This window comes from Lepidochelys kempii, chromosome 2, assembly GCF_965140285.1.
Source record: "Lepidochelys kempii isolate rLepKem1 chromosome 2, rLepKem1.hap1, whole genome shotgun sequence".
NCBI lineage: Eukaryota > Metazoa > Chordata > Testudines > Cheloniidae > Lepidochelys > Lepidochelys kempii.
Genome location: NC_136381.1, coordinates 1,845,732 through 1,859,765, shown reverse-complemented (window position 1 = coordinate 1,859,765; position 14,034 = coordinate 1,845,732). Strand labels below are relative to the sequence as shown.

Below are 14,034 nucleotides of genomic sequence, written 5' to 3'. Positions count from 1 at the left end.
CTATCGCCTTAGGCAATCAACTTCTACAAGAAAATAAACTGGATTGTGTTATTAATCTATTCCTCTCTTCATAAGACAATAACCGAGTAAACAGAAGTATAACATTTTAGGTGGATGAAACCAGTTTTTCAAGTTAACACAATTTTTTTCTTTAATAAGGGTGCAGAATCAAGAAGGGACAGAGGAGACAGGCTCATCTTTTCCCCTTGCACCAACGAGGGCTCTACAGCCATGAGTCACAGTGTACTGAGAGTGCCTATTGGGAGGTAGGAGGTAAATCTCCACATGGTTCCCACACGGAAAGACTATAGGGAACTACACTTTAAGGGGCAGACGAAAAGTGGAGGGCTGGATTGGCTGAGCAACCAGTAATGAGAGTTTTCCAGCTTTGAAGCCTATACACTTTAAAATATCCCATTTTAATTGTATTTACATTTTGTCACCAAGTCTCTCTTCTGAGCTTGGCTTTTGCAGGGCACATTTCAATCTTGAGCTGAAATTTTTGTACAGACTTTTGAGCTTCTAAAAATGTGATTTTCTGACAGGGCCTGCTCAGTATTTACACTGTAGCTGAGACAGGGGGTCAAGTATGATAGTGTGCTGCAATATCTGCTGATGCTGTTGAGACCTTTCACTGAAAGTACTGCTATGTGAGCAGTGAAGCCCCGAGATCACCATGCAGTTACCTCGGTAAATGGAACCCAGCAGGCTCCACTTCTGGGCTTTGTTCTATGGTTTTGCCTTTGTGCTTCTTCTCCGGCTGTGACTGGATCTCTCCGCCTCCTCTCTTTCTGCCATATGAATACAACTTCACACCAGGGAGCAGGGGCTGCTGTGCAATGGTGAAGACGGTTGGTTGATCTGATGGCGAACTGGAAGGTGAGACCTCAAGAGTCTTTTCTTCATCATCATATTTTAAGTCCTAGGGAAGAGAAAAAAAATTAAATACTTGCTAAAATGAAAGTACTAAAATGCAGCCTGCAGCAACCTTAACTTTTGCATTCTTAACCATGCATCTCTAAGGCTTTCTTAACGTATTTTGTATGGAATTTCCACGGGTTCTCTCTTTGGTTTAAAAAAAGAATATGGATGATTTTTTTTTTTCCCAGAATTCAGCGAAAACACAGCAAGAGTTCCAGGAGCACTAAACAAGATGAATAGCAGCTGAGCCCGCAACAGTTTACAATTCAACAGTATGCAGCTTATGATACCTGCATACGCATGCACAGCATGGCCGCCTTTTGCTGCACGCTTTATAAAAACAATGAGACGATGAATGCAGAAGTCTACTGCAAAAACAGTACAAATATTTCAAAGGCTCGTAAGTCAGTTAAATTACAAAGCTTTTGTTTAAAGACTTTCCAAAAATAATTCACCATCAGATAGAGATCAACCCTCAATAATTTCAACTCAAGAGATTAGGATTCCTGAAAGATGAGTGACTAAACACCATGAAAGAATATTTTATCTCCATCATCACAAGATTCAAATCAAATGAGAATTCCTGCAGGTGGGATATCATCCAACAGCTGGCAGGGGCAGAGATCCATGATCAAACTGTGGATGTTAGAGTGGTTACATTCAAGAGTCTCCCAGAAGCGAAGCCTTGCAAGAACAGCACAGAAAGCTTGTTGTGGTGGCTAGCTAAACTAAAGGCACAAATACACTATGGGAGTTTGTAGTTAAGTCATGCATGTCTGTCTGATTAGGAAGTAGGCCTGATAGATAAATACGAAAAAAAAAACCAACCCAAAAAAACAAAAATCATTGTAAGACAGTGAGAATTCACTGTGTCACTAGAACTAGATTCTACTTGAGGTTGAAGAATCTGTTCAAGAGTAGGTGATCTATTAACATGTAGGGGAAGCCCCCAGTCTTCCAGAACAATTCTTCAGGACTGGCTGACTCATCTGTGGAGCTCAAGTATCTGAAAATACCAGCATTCCCAGCAAACAGCCTCTAACTCATTCTCTCTTTGGAAACAAGCTTGTTTTCTGATAGTCACCCTGAAATTCCCACCTCTAGCATGCAGAACTCATGATGGCTCACTTTGACAGTGTAATACACTCCCAGCGATTCCAGTTTCTCTCTTCCCTGCTGCAGATTTAGTTCCCGGAACCACGGTATGCCCCCATGTCTTGCCGATATGAATTCTACCAAGCTATGGAAAGATGACGGGTCCTGGGGCTTGTCCAGGATAATGAGCACCTCCTGGTTACCTAGGTATAAAGACAGTACAATTAAACTACATTACATAGCACAACATAAACTAATCTCAGAAGTGTGAAGGAGCTTCTTCTATCACTCCCCCCACTTCCTACTAGCTGTTGTTTCTAGGAATCCAATATGTTCCGAGGTAGTCTCAGGATGTTTATATGGTTTATGTAGCACAGCGATACTAGGTCTATGGAGTAACTCAAATTAGCATACATACTGCTCCATACAGAAGACACAGCAGGAGATCTTCAAAGAAACTTCTGCTGGCTCCACACATCATGATGATAATGACAGATAGAAAAAGCTAATGTGGGTGTATGTGTGGTTTCCCGCTTAGGGCAGGGAAGACAAGGCACACCTATCACTGCAAAACACATTAGCCGATTGTAGAGGTTCAGACTCTAAATTATAATATATGGTACATTTGTCTGGTGGAGGTGAGGGAAGATATGGAAAACAAACATTTTACAAACAAAAAGCCCTTCAATAGTTCACAGGTTTATCTAGGTTGTTTTTCAAGACATCACCACCACCTGGGAAGCATTCCCATTTCCACTCACTTGGGTTGGATGCCTGGGCTCCCAATCTGGAGTAAATGTTCTTGGCAAACTCAGGAGAGACATGAAGGATCAAATAATACAGGTGGAAGCAACATTCGCAAAGATACACGCTGCTGAATGGAAGAGTCATGGTGGTATGATCTTTGGAGGAAGAAAGATGAGAATTTAAAAGTATGCTCACATTTATGCTCCTATGATAGCCAAACTGTACTCAGTGTTTCAAAATCTCTGAACGTAATATGGTGCCACAGCCAAAGGATGGTGCTGTCACTGCTCTATTTATATTATGTGCTTTGTCCAGGTGGAAAGAGAATATCCTCATGTCAAAAACCTACTTAAGCCTCCCACATGAGAGATTAACTATCTGTTCATTTAATATTCTAAAATGAAGTCTAATTTTAAAGTGTACAAAGAAAAAACCCTCAATGGAGAATGGCAGTGGGTATTAAACACTGTAATGACTAACTCCTTGAAGTCAGTGACCAGGAGCTTTCTCAGAGCATCAATGCAATCTGCCGGGCTGGGAACTCCTGGTTACTAAGATTTACCTACAGGGTATCCCCAAGGTGCACCAAGCCCTAAAATGGTGTGTAGGAAAAAGAGTGGCATGAAGTTCTAGTCTCTGTCTCTTCTGAGAGTACAGATGGAGAAGTAACAGGAATATTTCCAGCTGTGCCAGAAAAAGTGTGAATGGATTCAGTGAGACCAATGATTCTAAAAGTCAATCATTCTGATCCAATTCATACTGCCCATGGAATGTCCCCACACTAGAGGGACCTTGCTTCTGTGTGCTGAGTCCAATGCTTCATAGCCAAGGCAGAAGCAATGGTCAAAACAGTTTCTTTCTTGGGAGTTTTAAATACCAACTTCAAGGGATTGAAGAAAACCTTTCTTTTCTGCAGTTTATACATGGGGGGGGGGGTGGAAAAGAGAGGGCATGCACAAAGTTAAAAATGATGTAGGCTACTGACCTGTCATAGTGACAGCGACTTCTTGCACAGATATCTTAAAAATACAAGAGACAGATTTGTTAGGTGATAACTTATTGATTGGCAAATAGAACAGTGAGAAAAGACATTTAAAATCAAGGTTCGTGGCTGTCTTTCATTTTACAGTATTGACCCCCAAATGGAAATCTAAGATATTTTCATAGAGAAGCCCTGAAATGGACGACAGGCTTTGCTTTCTCCTGAAGATCAGTTTTTGAATTTATTTTACTAATAGCCTCTATGAGTTAATAAAGTACACTGCAACTGAGAACTGGATAACACATTTTGCAGTTAAAATATTTCATTTAGAAACTGTTAAGGATGTAAATATATGATACAATTTTATTAGTTTTAGAAAAAAAACCCCTCATGTTTCAATTTCCAGATTTTCATCATTCAGATCCCCCAAACAACTTTATCACTAACTCTATAATTCCACCAACCATTGCTGAGTAAACCCAGGGTTTACTCAGCAATATAGATACAGGAGATGCAAATGGTAAATATGGCAGGCGACCAGCTTGGCTTAATGGTGAAATCCTAGCGGATCTTAAACATAAAAAAGAAGCTTACAAGAAGTGGAAGGTTGGACATATGACCAGGGAAGAGTATAAAAATATTGCTCGGGCATGTAGGAATGATATCATGAGGGCCAAATCGCACCTGGAGCTGCAGCTAGCCAGAGATGTCAAGAGTAACAAGAAGGGTTTCTTCAGGTATGTTGGCAACAAGAAGAAAGCCAAGGAAAGTGTGGGCCCCTTACTGAATGAGGGAGGCAACCTAGTGACAGAGGATGTGGAAAAAGCTAATGTACTCAATGCTTTTTTTGCCTCTGTTTTCACTAACAAGGTCAGCTCCCAGACTGCTGCGCGGGGCATCACAAAATGGGGAAGAGATGGCCAGCCCTCTGTGGAGATAGAGGTGGTTAGGGACTATTTAGAAAAGCTGGACGTGCACAAGTCCATGGGGCCGGACGAGTTGCATCCGAGAGTGCTGAAGGAATTGGCGGCTGTGATTGCAGAGCCATTGGCCATTATCTTTGAAAACTCGTGGCGAACCGGGGAAGTCCCAGATGACTGGAAAAAGGCTACTGTAGTGCCAATCTTTAAAAAAGGGAAGAAGGAGGATCCTGGGAACTACAGGCCAGTCAGCCTCACTTCAGTCCCTGGAAAAATCATGGAGCAGGTCCTCAAAGAATCAATCCTGAAGCACTTGCATGAGAGGAAGGTGATCAGGAACAGCCAGCATGGATTCACCAAGGGAAGGTCATGCCTGACTAATCTAATCGCCTTTTAGGATGAGATTACTGGTTCTGTGGATGAAGGGAAAGCAGTGGATGTATTGTTTCTTGACTTTAGCAAAGCTTTTGACACGTTCTCCCACGGTATTCTTGTCAGCAAGTTAAGGAAGTATGGGCTGGATGAATGCACTACAAGGTGGGTAGAAAGCTGGCTAGATTGTCGGACTCAGCGGGTAGTGATCAATGGCTCCATGTCTAGTTGGCAGCCGGTATCAAGTGGAGTACCCCAAGGGTCGGTCCTGGGGCCGGTTTTGTTCAATATCTTCATAAATGATCTGGAGGATGGTGTGGATTGCACTCTCAGCAAATTTGCGGATGATACTAAACTGGGAGGAGTGGTAGATACGCTGGAGGGGAGGGATAGGATACAGAAGGACCTAGACAAATTGGAGGATTGGGCCAAAAGAAATCTGATGAGGTTCAATAAGGATAAGTGCAGGGTCCTGCACTTAGGACGGAAGAACCCAATGCACAGCTACAGACTAGGGACCGAATGGCTAGGCAGCAGTTCTGCGGAAAAGGACCTAGGGGTGACAGTGGATGAGAAGCTGGATATGAGTCAGCAGTGTGCCCTTGTTGCCAAGAAGGCCAATGGCATTTTGGGATGTATAAGTAGGGGCATAGCGAGCAGATCGAGGGATGTGATCGTTCCCCTCTATTCGACATTGGTGAGGCCTCATCTGGAGTACTGTGTCCAGTTTTGGGCCCCACACTTCAAGAAGGATGTGGATAAATTGGAGAGAGTCCAGCGAAGGGCAACAAAAATGATTAGGGGACTGGAACACATGAGTTATGAGGAGAGGCTGAGGGAGCTGGGATTGTTTAGCCTGGAGAAGAGAAGAATGAGGGGGGATTTGATAGCTGCTTTCAACTACCTGAAAGGGGGTTCCAAAGAGGATGGCTCTAGACTGTTCTCAATGGTAGCAGATGACAGAACGAGGAGTAATGGTCTCAAGTTGCAGTGGGGGAGGTTTAGATTGGATATTAGGAAAAACTTTTTCACTAAGAGGGTGGTGAAACACTGGAATGCGTTACCTAGGGAGGTGGTAGAATCTCCTTCCTTAGAGGTTTTTAAGGTCAGGCTTGACAAAGCCCTGGCTGGGATGATTTAACTGGGAATTGGTCCTGCTTTGAACAGGGGGTTGGACTAGATGACCTTCTGGGGTCCCTTCCAACCCTGATATTCTATGATTCTATGACACCGCTGCATCAATAGCAGCAGTGCCGATTTAGCTGTAAGTACAGACAAGACCCGAGAGGCAGAAGATTGTACTCTAGTTTGGTGTAGAATGGCAATTAATAGGTTTGTAAAATATTCAAGCCAAGTGTTGCAACTGACAAACTTTATAAAAAGTGCTGCAGGAAGCCACAGTGGTTCCAGGTCTGTGGTAGATAAATCACGATCTAAAAGCCAGTCAGCCAGCGGCATTTCAGAAGTACTCAAAGGCACTAACTTTCATGGAGGACCAATGAATGAATAAAAGGGGGTGGAGGGGAGGCTGGGTTCCTAGAGTCTTAAAAAAAAGTTAACTTATCTTCTTGAAGTCTGTTTTCCAACTTCTCACATCTCAAATTAATCACAAACATAAGAAAAAAAACTCTGTGGCAGAATGCTCCACACAAGAAGTTTCTGGTAGAAAGGATTTATTTTGAACAAGTTAGGGCTGTGCAAGGGTCCAAAATCAAACTTACCTGGGAAATCTAGTTAAAACTCAACTACTGAAGGAGAAACAGCTTCGCAATGTGTACAAACCTGCCTGAGGGCAGAGAGTGGTCACAGAAAGAATGAACATTCCCAGTGAGGATAAATTTCAAGAGGAGAAAAAGGGAGAATCTCTCTCATCTAATATCGGTGCAGAAAAAAAAAAATCCTCCCTGTTAGCATGGAATCCATGGGTATACTATATTACGCCAGTGAATCTTTTGAGACAGGGAAATAGGATATACCATATATTCTGACTGTGTAGCACTTGGAATAATAGGGCTCAAAGTTTCACACCACTTTGGCAGAAATATTTCTGCTGGTTTCTCTTGTGCCTTCTCTCTTGGACTCACAAATCTCCTCCTACTGAACATCCCTCCCAACCCAAGGGAAGAGGTGCTTTTAAATTCAGTACCTGAATGGGATTAATGTGAGAAAGTGTCATGGTCCCAATGTGAATGATATTGCACTTTCCCAAGAAGTTTGGGGGATCCAAGCCTTCCTGCAGCTCCCTCTTTAATGGCAACCTTCTCCCAGGAGAAGCAGGTACAGAACAGCTCTCTGTCTGGTTGAGGTTGGGAAGAACATAATCTACACGGGATATTTTACAAATCTTGCTGACTTTGGCACAGATGTTCACTAAAACTGGACAAAACATTAAAGGAACAAATGTTATTCCCTCCGCTGACCAGCAGTCCTACCGGTTCAAAGCTGCACCTGTTATAAATGCAAGACACATTGAAGCCAGGCTTTCCACAGCAAGAAATGGGTAGCATTAACACGAACTGTACCGCTCCCAATAAGCTATGTAACCGCTTAAACTGGAACACTGTAAGTAACCAATTTCGTGCAAGACTTTCCAGTGGATACACGGCACCTGGTTCTGTGTAGAAGACACACCTGGTGCGGCTGGCAGCCCATTCCCAGGAGAGTAGAGGTACCATTGGTCATGTCTGCCATCCTTGTGGATCTTCCCCTTTCAGTTGATGTATATACAATTATGCTTGTGTGTGAAAAGTCTGCCTCTGAGGACACACCACTAGAAGGGGCAGGAACGCAGCCCAAATCTAACAAATGCAAAACTCTTTTTTTTAGGGATGGTAAAGTACAGTTCAGCACCCTTTTTAGTATGAGAGCATTACAGTTCAAAACTTAAAGACAGCACAATTTCGATCAGCACACTCTGAAGTATGAGATTACTGAATCAGCTGCAGCAATGCTTACTTGTTATAGCTCACATATGTAACCACCCTCTAACTGCTCCACAAGACGGTGCTGAGTGCTGTGATGTTCTGTCTCTGTGTGCAGCATTCACTCTAAACATTGTTTACAGGGAGGAGAGGAAGCCTACGTGTAAGCAATAGCCTCTTTACCTGGAATAATTCCATCATTTTTCTGGACACGCTTCAGCATTGGTTCAAACTGCAGATTCAAGGATTTAGTCAGCTCCTGAACCAAGCACTCAAAACTACCACCGATGTCGATCTAAAACAAGACAAGGCTTCAAGGTTTCATGTTACACTCTAATTTTCTTCAAAATGGATATTAATTCTCTTTTAGTCAGCAGGGCCCTTTTCGTTTAGTAGGCTGCTTCACCACTAGATCACTCTAATCAGGCTAAATCTCTCTGATAATCCCCGTATAAGAGCAACAACCAAAACAAAACAAGTGAAACTCAGAGGGGAGAAGGCTCAGGTTGCAGTTTTATACGGAAACCTTGTACATTAAGTATCCGGGACACAAGCCTCCCTCTCCCGTTTATCTACACATAGTCACTTGGTGAGCTCACATTTTTCATGGCATGGGACATGTTTTTATAGTCTTGTGGCCTGCCTCCTCTCCCTTTTGCAACCCGATGGACCCGCTCTCCTCCAGTTCTCAGTTACACAATGTGCATAGGCTAGGCTGGCTCCTCTTCCTTATTTCCAACTACTTGTATAGGGCACCAGGGCTCTTTGCCACCAATAGCCTAGAAACAGCTGGAACCAAAGAGGAAGAATCTGCATAATGTGACCTATCAAGACCCCTGCAGGTCATGGGCTGCAGTTTGAGGACCATTTTAGCGAGCAAACAACCAGTTAGTGAGACTACAAATAAATTTTAAAATCTGACATGTTTAAAATCAGGTCCAAATTATACGGTTGCTCATGCAGAGGTACTCAACTTTGCTGAAGTACTACAACCGCAATTTTATCATCGTCTTTAATATAAAAGTCTGACCCCTGGAGATGACCAAAACCAGCATGCAATGCTTTGTCTGAACTGTAGATTTCCTGTATTTCTCTGCCTCTTCACTTCTTTTCAAACCTCATTCGAAGATGGAATTAAAAAATAAATGAAATATAAATACTGGTTTAACTCTAAAGCATACTGAAATATACAGCAGAGCCTCAGAGTTCTGAACACCTCGGGAATAGAGGTTGTTCGTAACACTGAACAAAACGTGATGTTTGTTCTTTCAAAACTTTACAACTGAACTCTGACGTAATACAGCTTTGAAACTTTACTATGCAGAACAAAAATGCTGCTTTCCCTTCTTTTTTTATAGTTTACATTTAACACAGCACTGTACTATATTTGCTCTTTTTGTTCCCAGTCTCTGCTGTTCCTGATTGTGAACCTCCAGTTCCAACTGAGGTGTGTGGTTGACTGGTCAGTTCGTAACTCTGAGGCTCTCCTGTAACAGGCATGTATGACACTATGAAGAGTTGTTTGTAATAATAGAAATCTGATTACTAGTAGCTCATCAATAAGTCAGCTTACTGATTCAAACAACCTAAAAGCAGTAGGAGTCAAGTGTGAAAGAAACTGGAGACAGCAATCATGGCATGTAGCCCCATGGTACTGTCCCCATATAGAGACTCACTTCAAGGAGGCATCCTGCACAAAGCTTGTCTATCAGTGTTTCACACAAAATCTTTCACAGACAGTAGAAATCTTTCCATCCAGTCACAGTTTCTTGAAAGTTATTCTCCCTTCTCCACACTAGACAAGATTATTAATAGCACTGGAATCTCACCAGGGCTAAAATCCCAGTAAATACTGCAACAAGAGTCAAACTAAACACAACGGGAGGGGTTCACTTCTAATACTGGCTGCCATTCTTGCTACTTAACTGCAAATGGAAAAGCTACAATGCTTCTTCCAAGTCATACTAAACAGCATGGTCCCGTGACCTGAGAGACAGCAGTTATATCACATTGTACAAGGTCAGCTACTTTCCAGAAGAAGGCTAATTCTGTTTCATCTCACCTGGAGCAGGTCAAGCTGGTGCCGTAACTTATCAGTGACACAGTTAAACATGGTCTCCTTCTGATTGCGGACGTGCCTCTGCATAAGATCTTTCATTCTCTGGAAACAGCCAGGACCATTCAGTTGGCTACAAACTACAGAAGAGAGATAGTATTTAAATGTCAGCACATAATCTTACAAGTGTTGGTGCAGCCTTGCCCACATGCTACTCAACCAACGGCCTGAATGGCAATCTGTCAGGATGCCTGGTGCCACACAATGACTACTAAAATGGAAAAGGCAATCTAATAGAGGTGTGGCCTACAGGGACTGCAAGTGCCAACCAGAGATGACCCATGCCTGCTGATAGTGGAGGGGGACAACCCCAGAACAGCCCAAGTCATGCCCCGCCCCCAAAGCAGTGCCTCCCTCCCAGAAAGCAGTGGCCCCTCCCTGCACCTCCCAGCTGTTCCTCCTGCCTCCTCAGCTGTCCTGTAGGGAGGAGGCCTGACCGCACCATGTGATCAAGCCTCTGGAGGGGGGCACATGACCCTACACGTCCCCCCCTCACACACACGTATTGCCTCTGGTCCCAGCATATGCTGCTTCATTTTGATCCAAGTGGCCATACTAAACTGCACACTGGGACGGCGTTGAAGGCACTAGACAGCCTTACGATTTGTGAAGCCCCAAGCTGTCATGAGGAGAGAAGTTCTCCCTCTCGGGAGCAAGAGGGGCAAAGCTTGCATGCGAAACAGGGTTCCACACTGAAGATAAGGTGGGACATAATCTTCATTGTAGAACTCTGCTATATTTAGCTTGTAGACCACACAGACTGTGAACTACACAGCCAGAAGCTTTGTGGTCATGACACGGAGCACTTCTCTAGTGCTTTTATAGCAAACCATAGCGGCATATATACAGGCATCATAACCGTCACTGTGGGTTAAACTTAGGATGTTCAGCACCAAACCTCTACTACCTGCATTACTGACCCTCTTTAGCTGTGAGAAAGCAGCAAATTGTATGCTCTGCAGCTAGTCGGTAGGGGGAGTCATCAGCACATAAAAAAAGCCAGGGTATTACACGTTGATCCCTCAAGCTCTTTTCACCAAGGAATGTGAGAAGCTACAGACCTGACAGCAACTTCAGTAGAATATGGTAGTGGATTGGTTACTAGGTTGTCTTCTGGCACCCTTAAAACATACCAGTACATTTCAAAACCCATAAGGTCTCCACAATCCCTAGACTTCTAATCTCAAAACAGTGGACAGCATTTGACCTAACACTCTTCTGCTTTCATCATCACATGCTTCCAATTTTAAATTAGCCCAGACCTATGCAATCATAAACACAGCAGCAAAGTATTACTTCATACATGCCACCATATGAAGCAATCACTACAGTGTCTCTGAAGTCCTTTATAAAGTTTCCAGAGACTTATTTTGGTGTGGCTCCTAACATCCAGAAGGATTACAGGAACAGGATAGCCTTCCTGTATTTCAACTGTTGTTCTTTGGTGAGACTGCCATTTCATAAAAACGTAAGAATGACCATATTGGGTCACACCAAAGGTCCATTTAGCCTAGTATCCTGTCTTCCGATGGTGGCCAATGGCAGGTGCTTCAGAAGGAATGAACAGAACAGGTAATCATCGAGTGATCCATCCCCCTGTTGCCCATTTCCAGCTTCTGGCAAACAAAGGCAAGGGACACCATCCCTGTCCAATCTGGCTAATAGCCATTGATGAACCTATCCTCCATGAATTTATCTAGTCCTTTCTTGAACTCTGTTATAGTCTTGGCCTTCACAACATCCTCTGGCAAGGAGTTCCACAGGTTGACCATGTGTTGTACAAAGAAATATTTCCTTTTGTTTGTTTTAAACCTGCTGCCTATTAATTTCATTTGTTGACCCCTAGTAGTTCTGTAATGAGAAGGAGTAAATAACACTTCCTTATTTACTTTCTCCACACCAGTCATGATTTTAAAGACCTCTATCTTATCTGCCCTTAGCTGTCTCTTTTCCATTCTGAAAAGTCCCAGTCTTATTAATCTCTCCTCAGATGGAAGCTGTTCCATACCCCTAATCATTTTTGTTGCCCTTTCTGAACCTTTTCCAATTCCAATATATCTTTTCTGAGATGGAGTGAGCACATCTGCACGTAGTATTCAAGATGTGGGCTTACCATAGATTTATATAGAGGCAATAAGATATTTTCTGTCTTATTATCTATCCCCTTCTTAAGGATTCCCAACATTGTTTGCTTTTTTGACTGCCGCTGCACACTGAGTGGGTGTTTTCAGTGTCAGATTTCACTGTCAGATGGAGGCACGCACCACACCTGGGTGCTACTCCATTGCTGTGACAGACTCCAGCTCTAGCTCTGTGCCGTTCCACAGCACTGCTGTGGAATTTCATTCTCTGCTCCTTCTCTCCCTTTTGAAGATGCTAAGTGATCTACAAATACACAACATTATTACTCGGCTGCTCAAGAATAAGAATGTAAAGTGATCCCTTTGAGCTAGGCCTTTGAAATGTAAGAAATGAAAGTGGGAAAAGCAGACTCAACAGGCGGAGTCATGTAGTGACTCTACTACCAGCCAGGTTTCAGAGGAGCAGCCGTGTTAGTCTGTATTCGCAAAAAGAAAAGGAGGACTGGTGGCACCTTAGAGACTAACCAATTTATCTGAGCATAAGCTTCCGTGAGCTACAGCTCACTTCATCGGATGCATGCTGTGGATCTTCTGCAGTTTCCACAGTATACATCCGATGAAGTGAGCTGCAGCTCACGAAAGATTATGCTCAGATAAATTGGTTAGTCTCTAAGGTGCCACAAGTACTCCTTTTCTTTTTACCACCATACAGATTTCCATACTACCAGCTTGGGAACCATTCTGTCCAGTACTAACTGGCAGAATTCACCACTGCACAGATGTTTAGCGTCATAGAATCATAGAATATCAGGGTTGGAAGGGACCCCAGAAGGTCATCTAGTCCAACCCCCTGCTTGAAGCAGGACCAATTCCCAGTTAAATCATCCCAGCCAGGGCTTTGTCAAGCCTGACCTTAAAAACCTCTAAGGAAGGAGATTCTACCACCTCCCTAGGTAACGCATTCCAGTGTTTCACCACCCTCTTAGTGAAAAAGTTTTTCTTAATATCCAATCTAAACCTCCCCCACTGCAACTTGAGACCATTACTCCTCGTTCTGTCATCTGCTACCATTGAGAACAGTCTAGAGCCATCCTCTTTGGAACCCCCTTTCAGGTAGTTGAAAGCAGTTATCAAATCCCCCCCTGCGTCACTGCTACAATTTGGTTCCCAGGTCAGGAACTCAATGCACAGGAAGCCAGACTTAGCCCAGCTATAGGATTTTCCTACCTGCATATATTGGTTTCATGCTAGCCTGTATTTCTGGCGTCAGGACACGGGATATACCACGCTGCCTTTTATTGATGTACTCCGTCTGATCCAGGAGAAAGTTACACATCTGAGAAGTGAAGGAAGGAAAAATCAGTATGGTTTGCTACAAAAAGTTCTCTCATTTCAAATGAAGTGGCTGCTTACCAAACGTTGCCTATTACCCACAACAGTTATATTACTTGAGCATTTGCAGATTCCCTATAGTAAGCACAGGGCAAACTGTAAACAGTGAGGCATCCTCACCATATTTACCCAACACAAAACAGACAAGTTTTGAAGGGCATCCACTGCATGGACCCCCTTGCCAATCTTACCAAAGCCTGGACAGCTTCCATTTGATGCCTCTGAATGACGCTTACTGGCTCTGTGTTTCTGCCTTTTTCCTGGAGCTTGTTCTTGAGATCTCTGAAGAAGTATTTCAATTTATCTAAGATGGCTTTGCTGAACTGTTTGATGGACTCCGCCAATCTACAACTGGAAGGGGGAAAATACATTCAAGGATTAATCCAGGCACCTAAGGGCATGAGTAACACGCTGCAATGCCAAAAGGGGCATTTGGGGGCATGATCACCATGCACTTAACTGCTCTTGGAGGAGATAAAATGGTGGG

General features: G+C 43.3%; 1 protein-coding gene across 8 annotated transcripts in view; it reads right to left on the bottom strand.

Moving 5' to 3' along the window:
* Nucleotides 1-14,034, bottom strand: part of LOC140906245 (uncharacterized) — a 106,743-nt gene that overhangs the window by 14,310 nt on the left and 78,399 nt on the right. For 7 of the 8 annotated variants that reach the window (XM_073329827.2, XM_073329828.2, XM_073329830.2 and 4 more), the window contains 9 exons: nucleotides 13,739-13,898; nucleotides 13,383-13,491; nucleotides 10,021-10,154; nucleotides 8,142-8,253; nucleotides 7,184-7,413; nucleotides 3,749-3,782; nucleotides 2,778-2,918; nucleotides 2,020-2,219; nucleotides 687-922 (listed from right to left, as the gene is read on the bottom strand). In XM_073329827.2, coding sequence (XP_073185928.2) covers nucleotides 687-922; nucleotides 2,020-2,219; nucleotides 2,778-2,918; nucleotides 3,749-3,782; nucleotides 7,184-7,413; nucleotides 8,142-8,253; nucleotides 10,021-10,154; nucleotides 13,383-13,491; nucleotides 13,739-13,898 — 1,356 coding nt within the window. The remainder of the gene's footprint in view (nucleotides 1-686; nucleotides 923-2,019; nucleotides 2,220-2,777; nucleotides 2,919-3,748; nucleotides 3,783-7,183; nucleotides 7,414-8,141; nucleotides 8,254-10,020; nucleotides 10,155-13,382; nucleotides 13,492-13,738; nucleotides 13,899-14,034) is intronic. The other variant, XM_073329829.2, reaches the window with a different exon arrangement.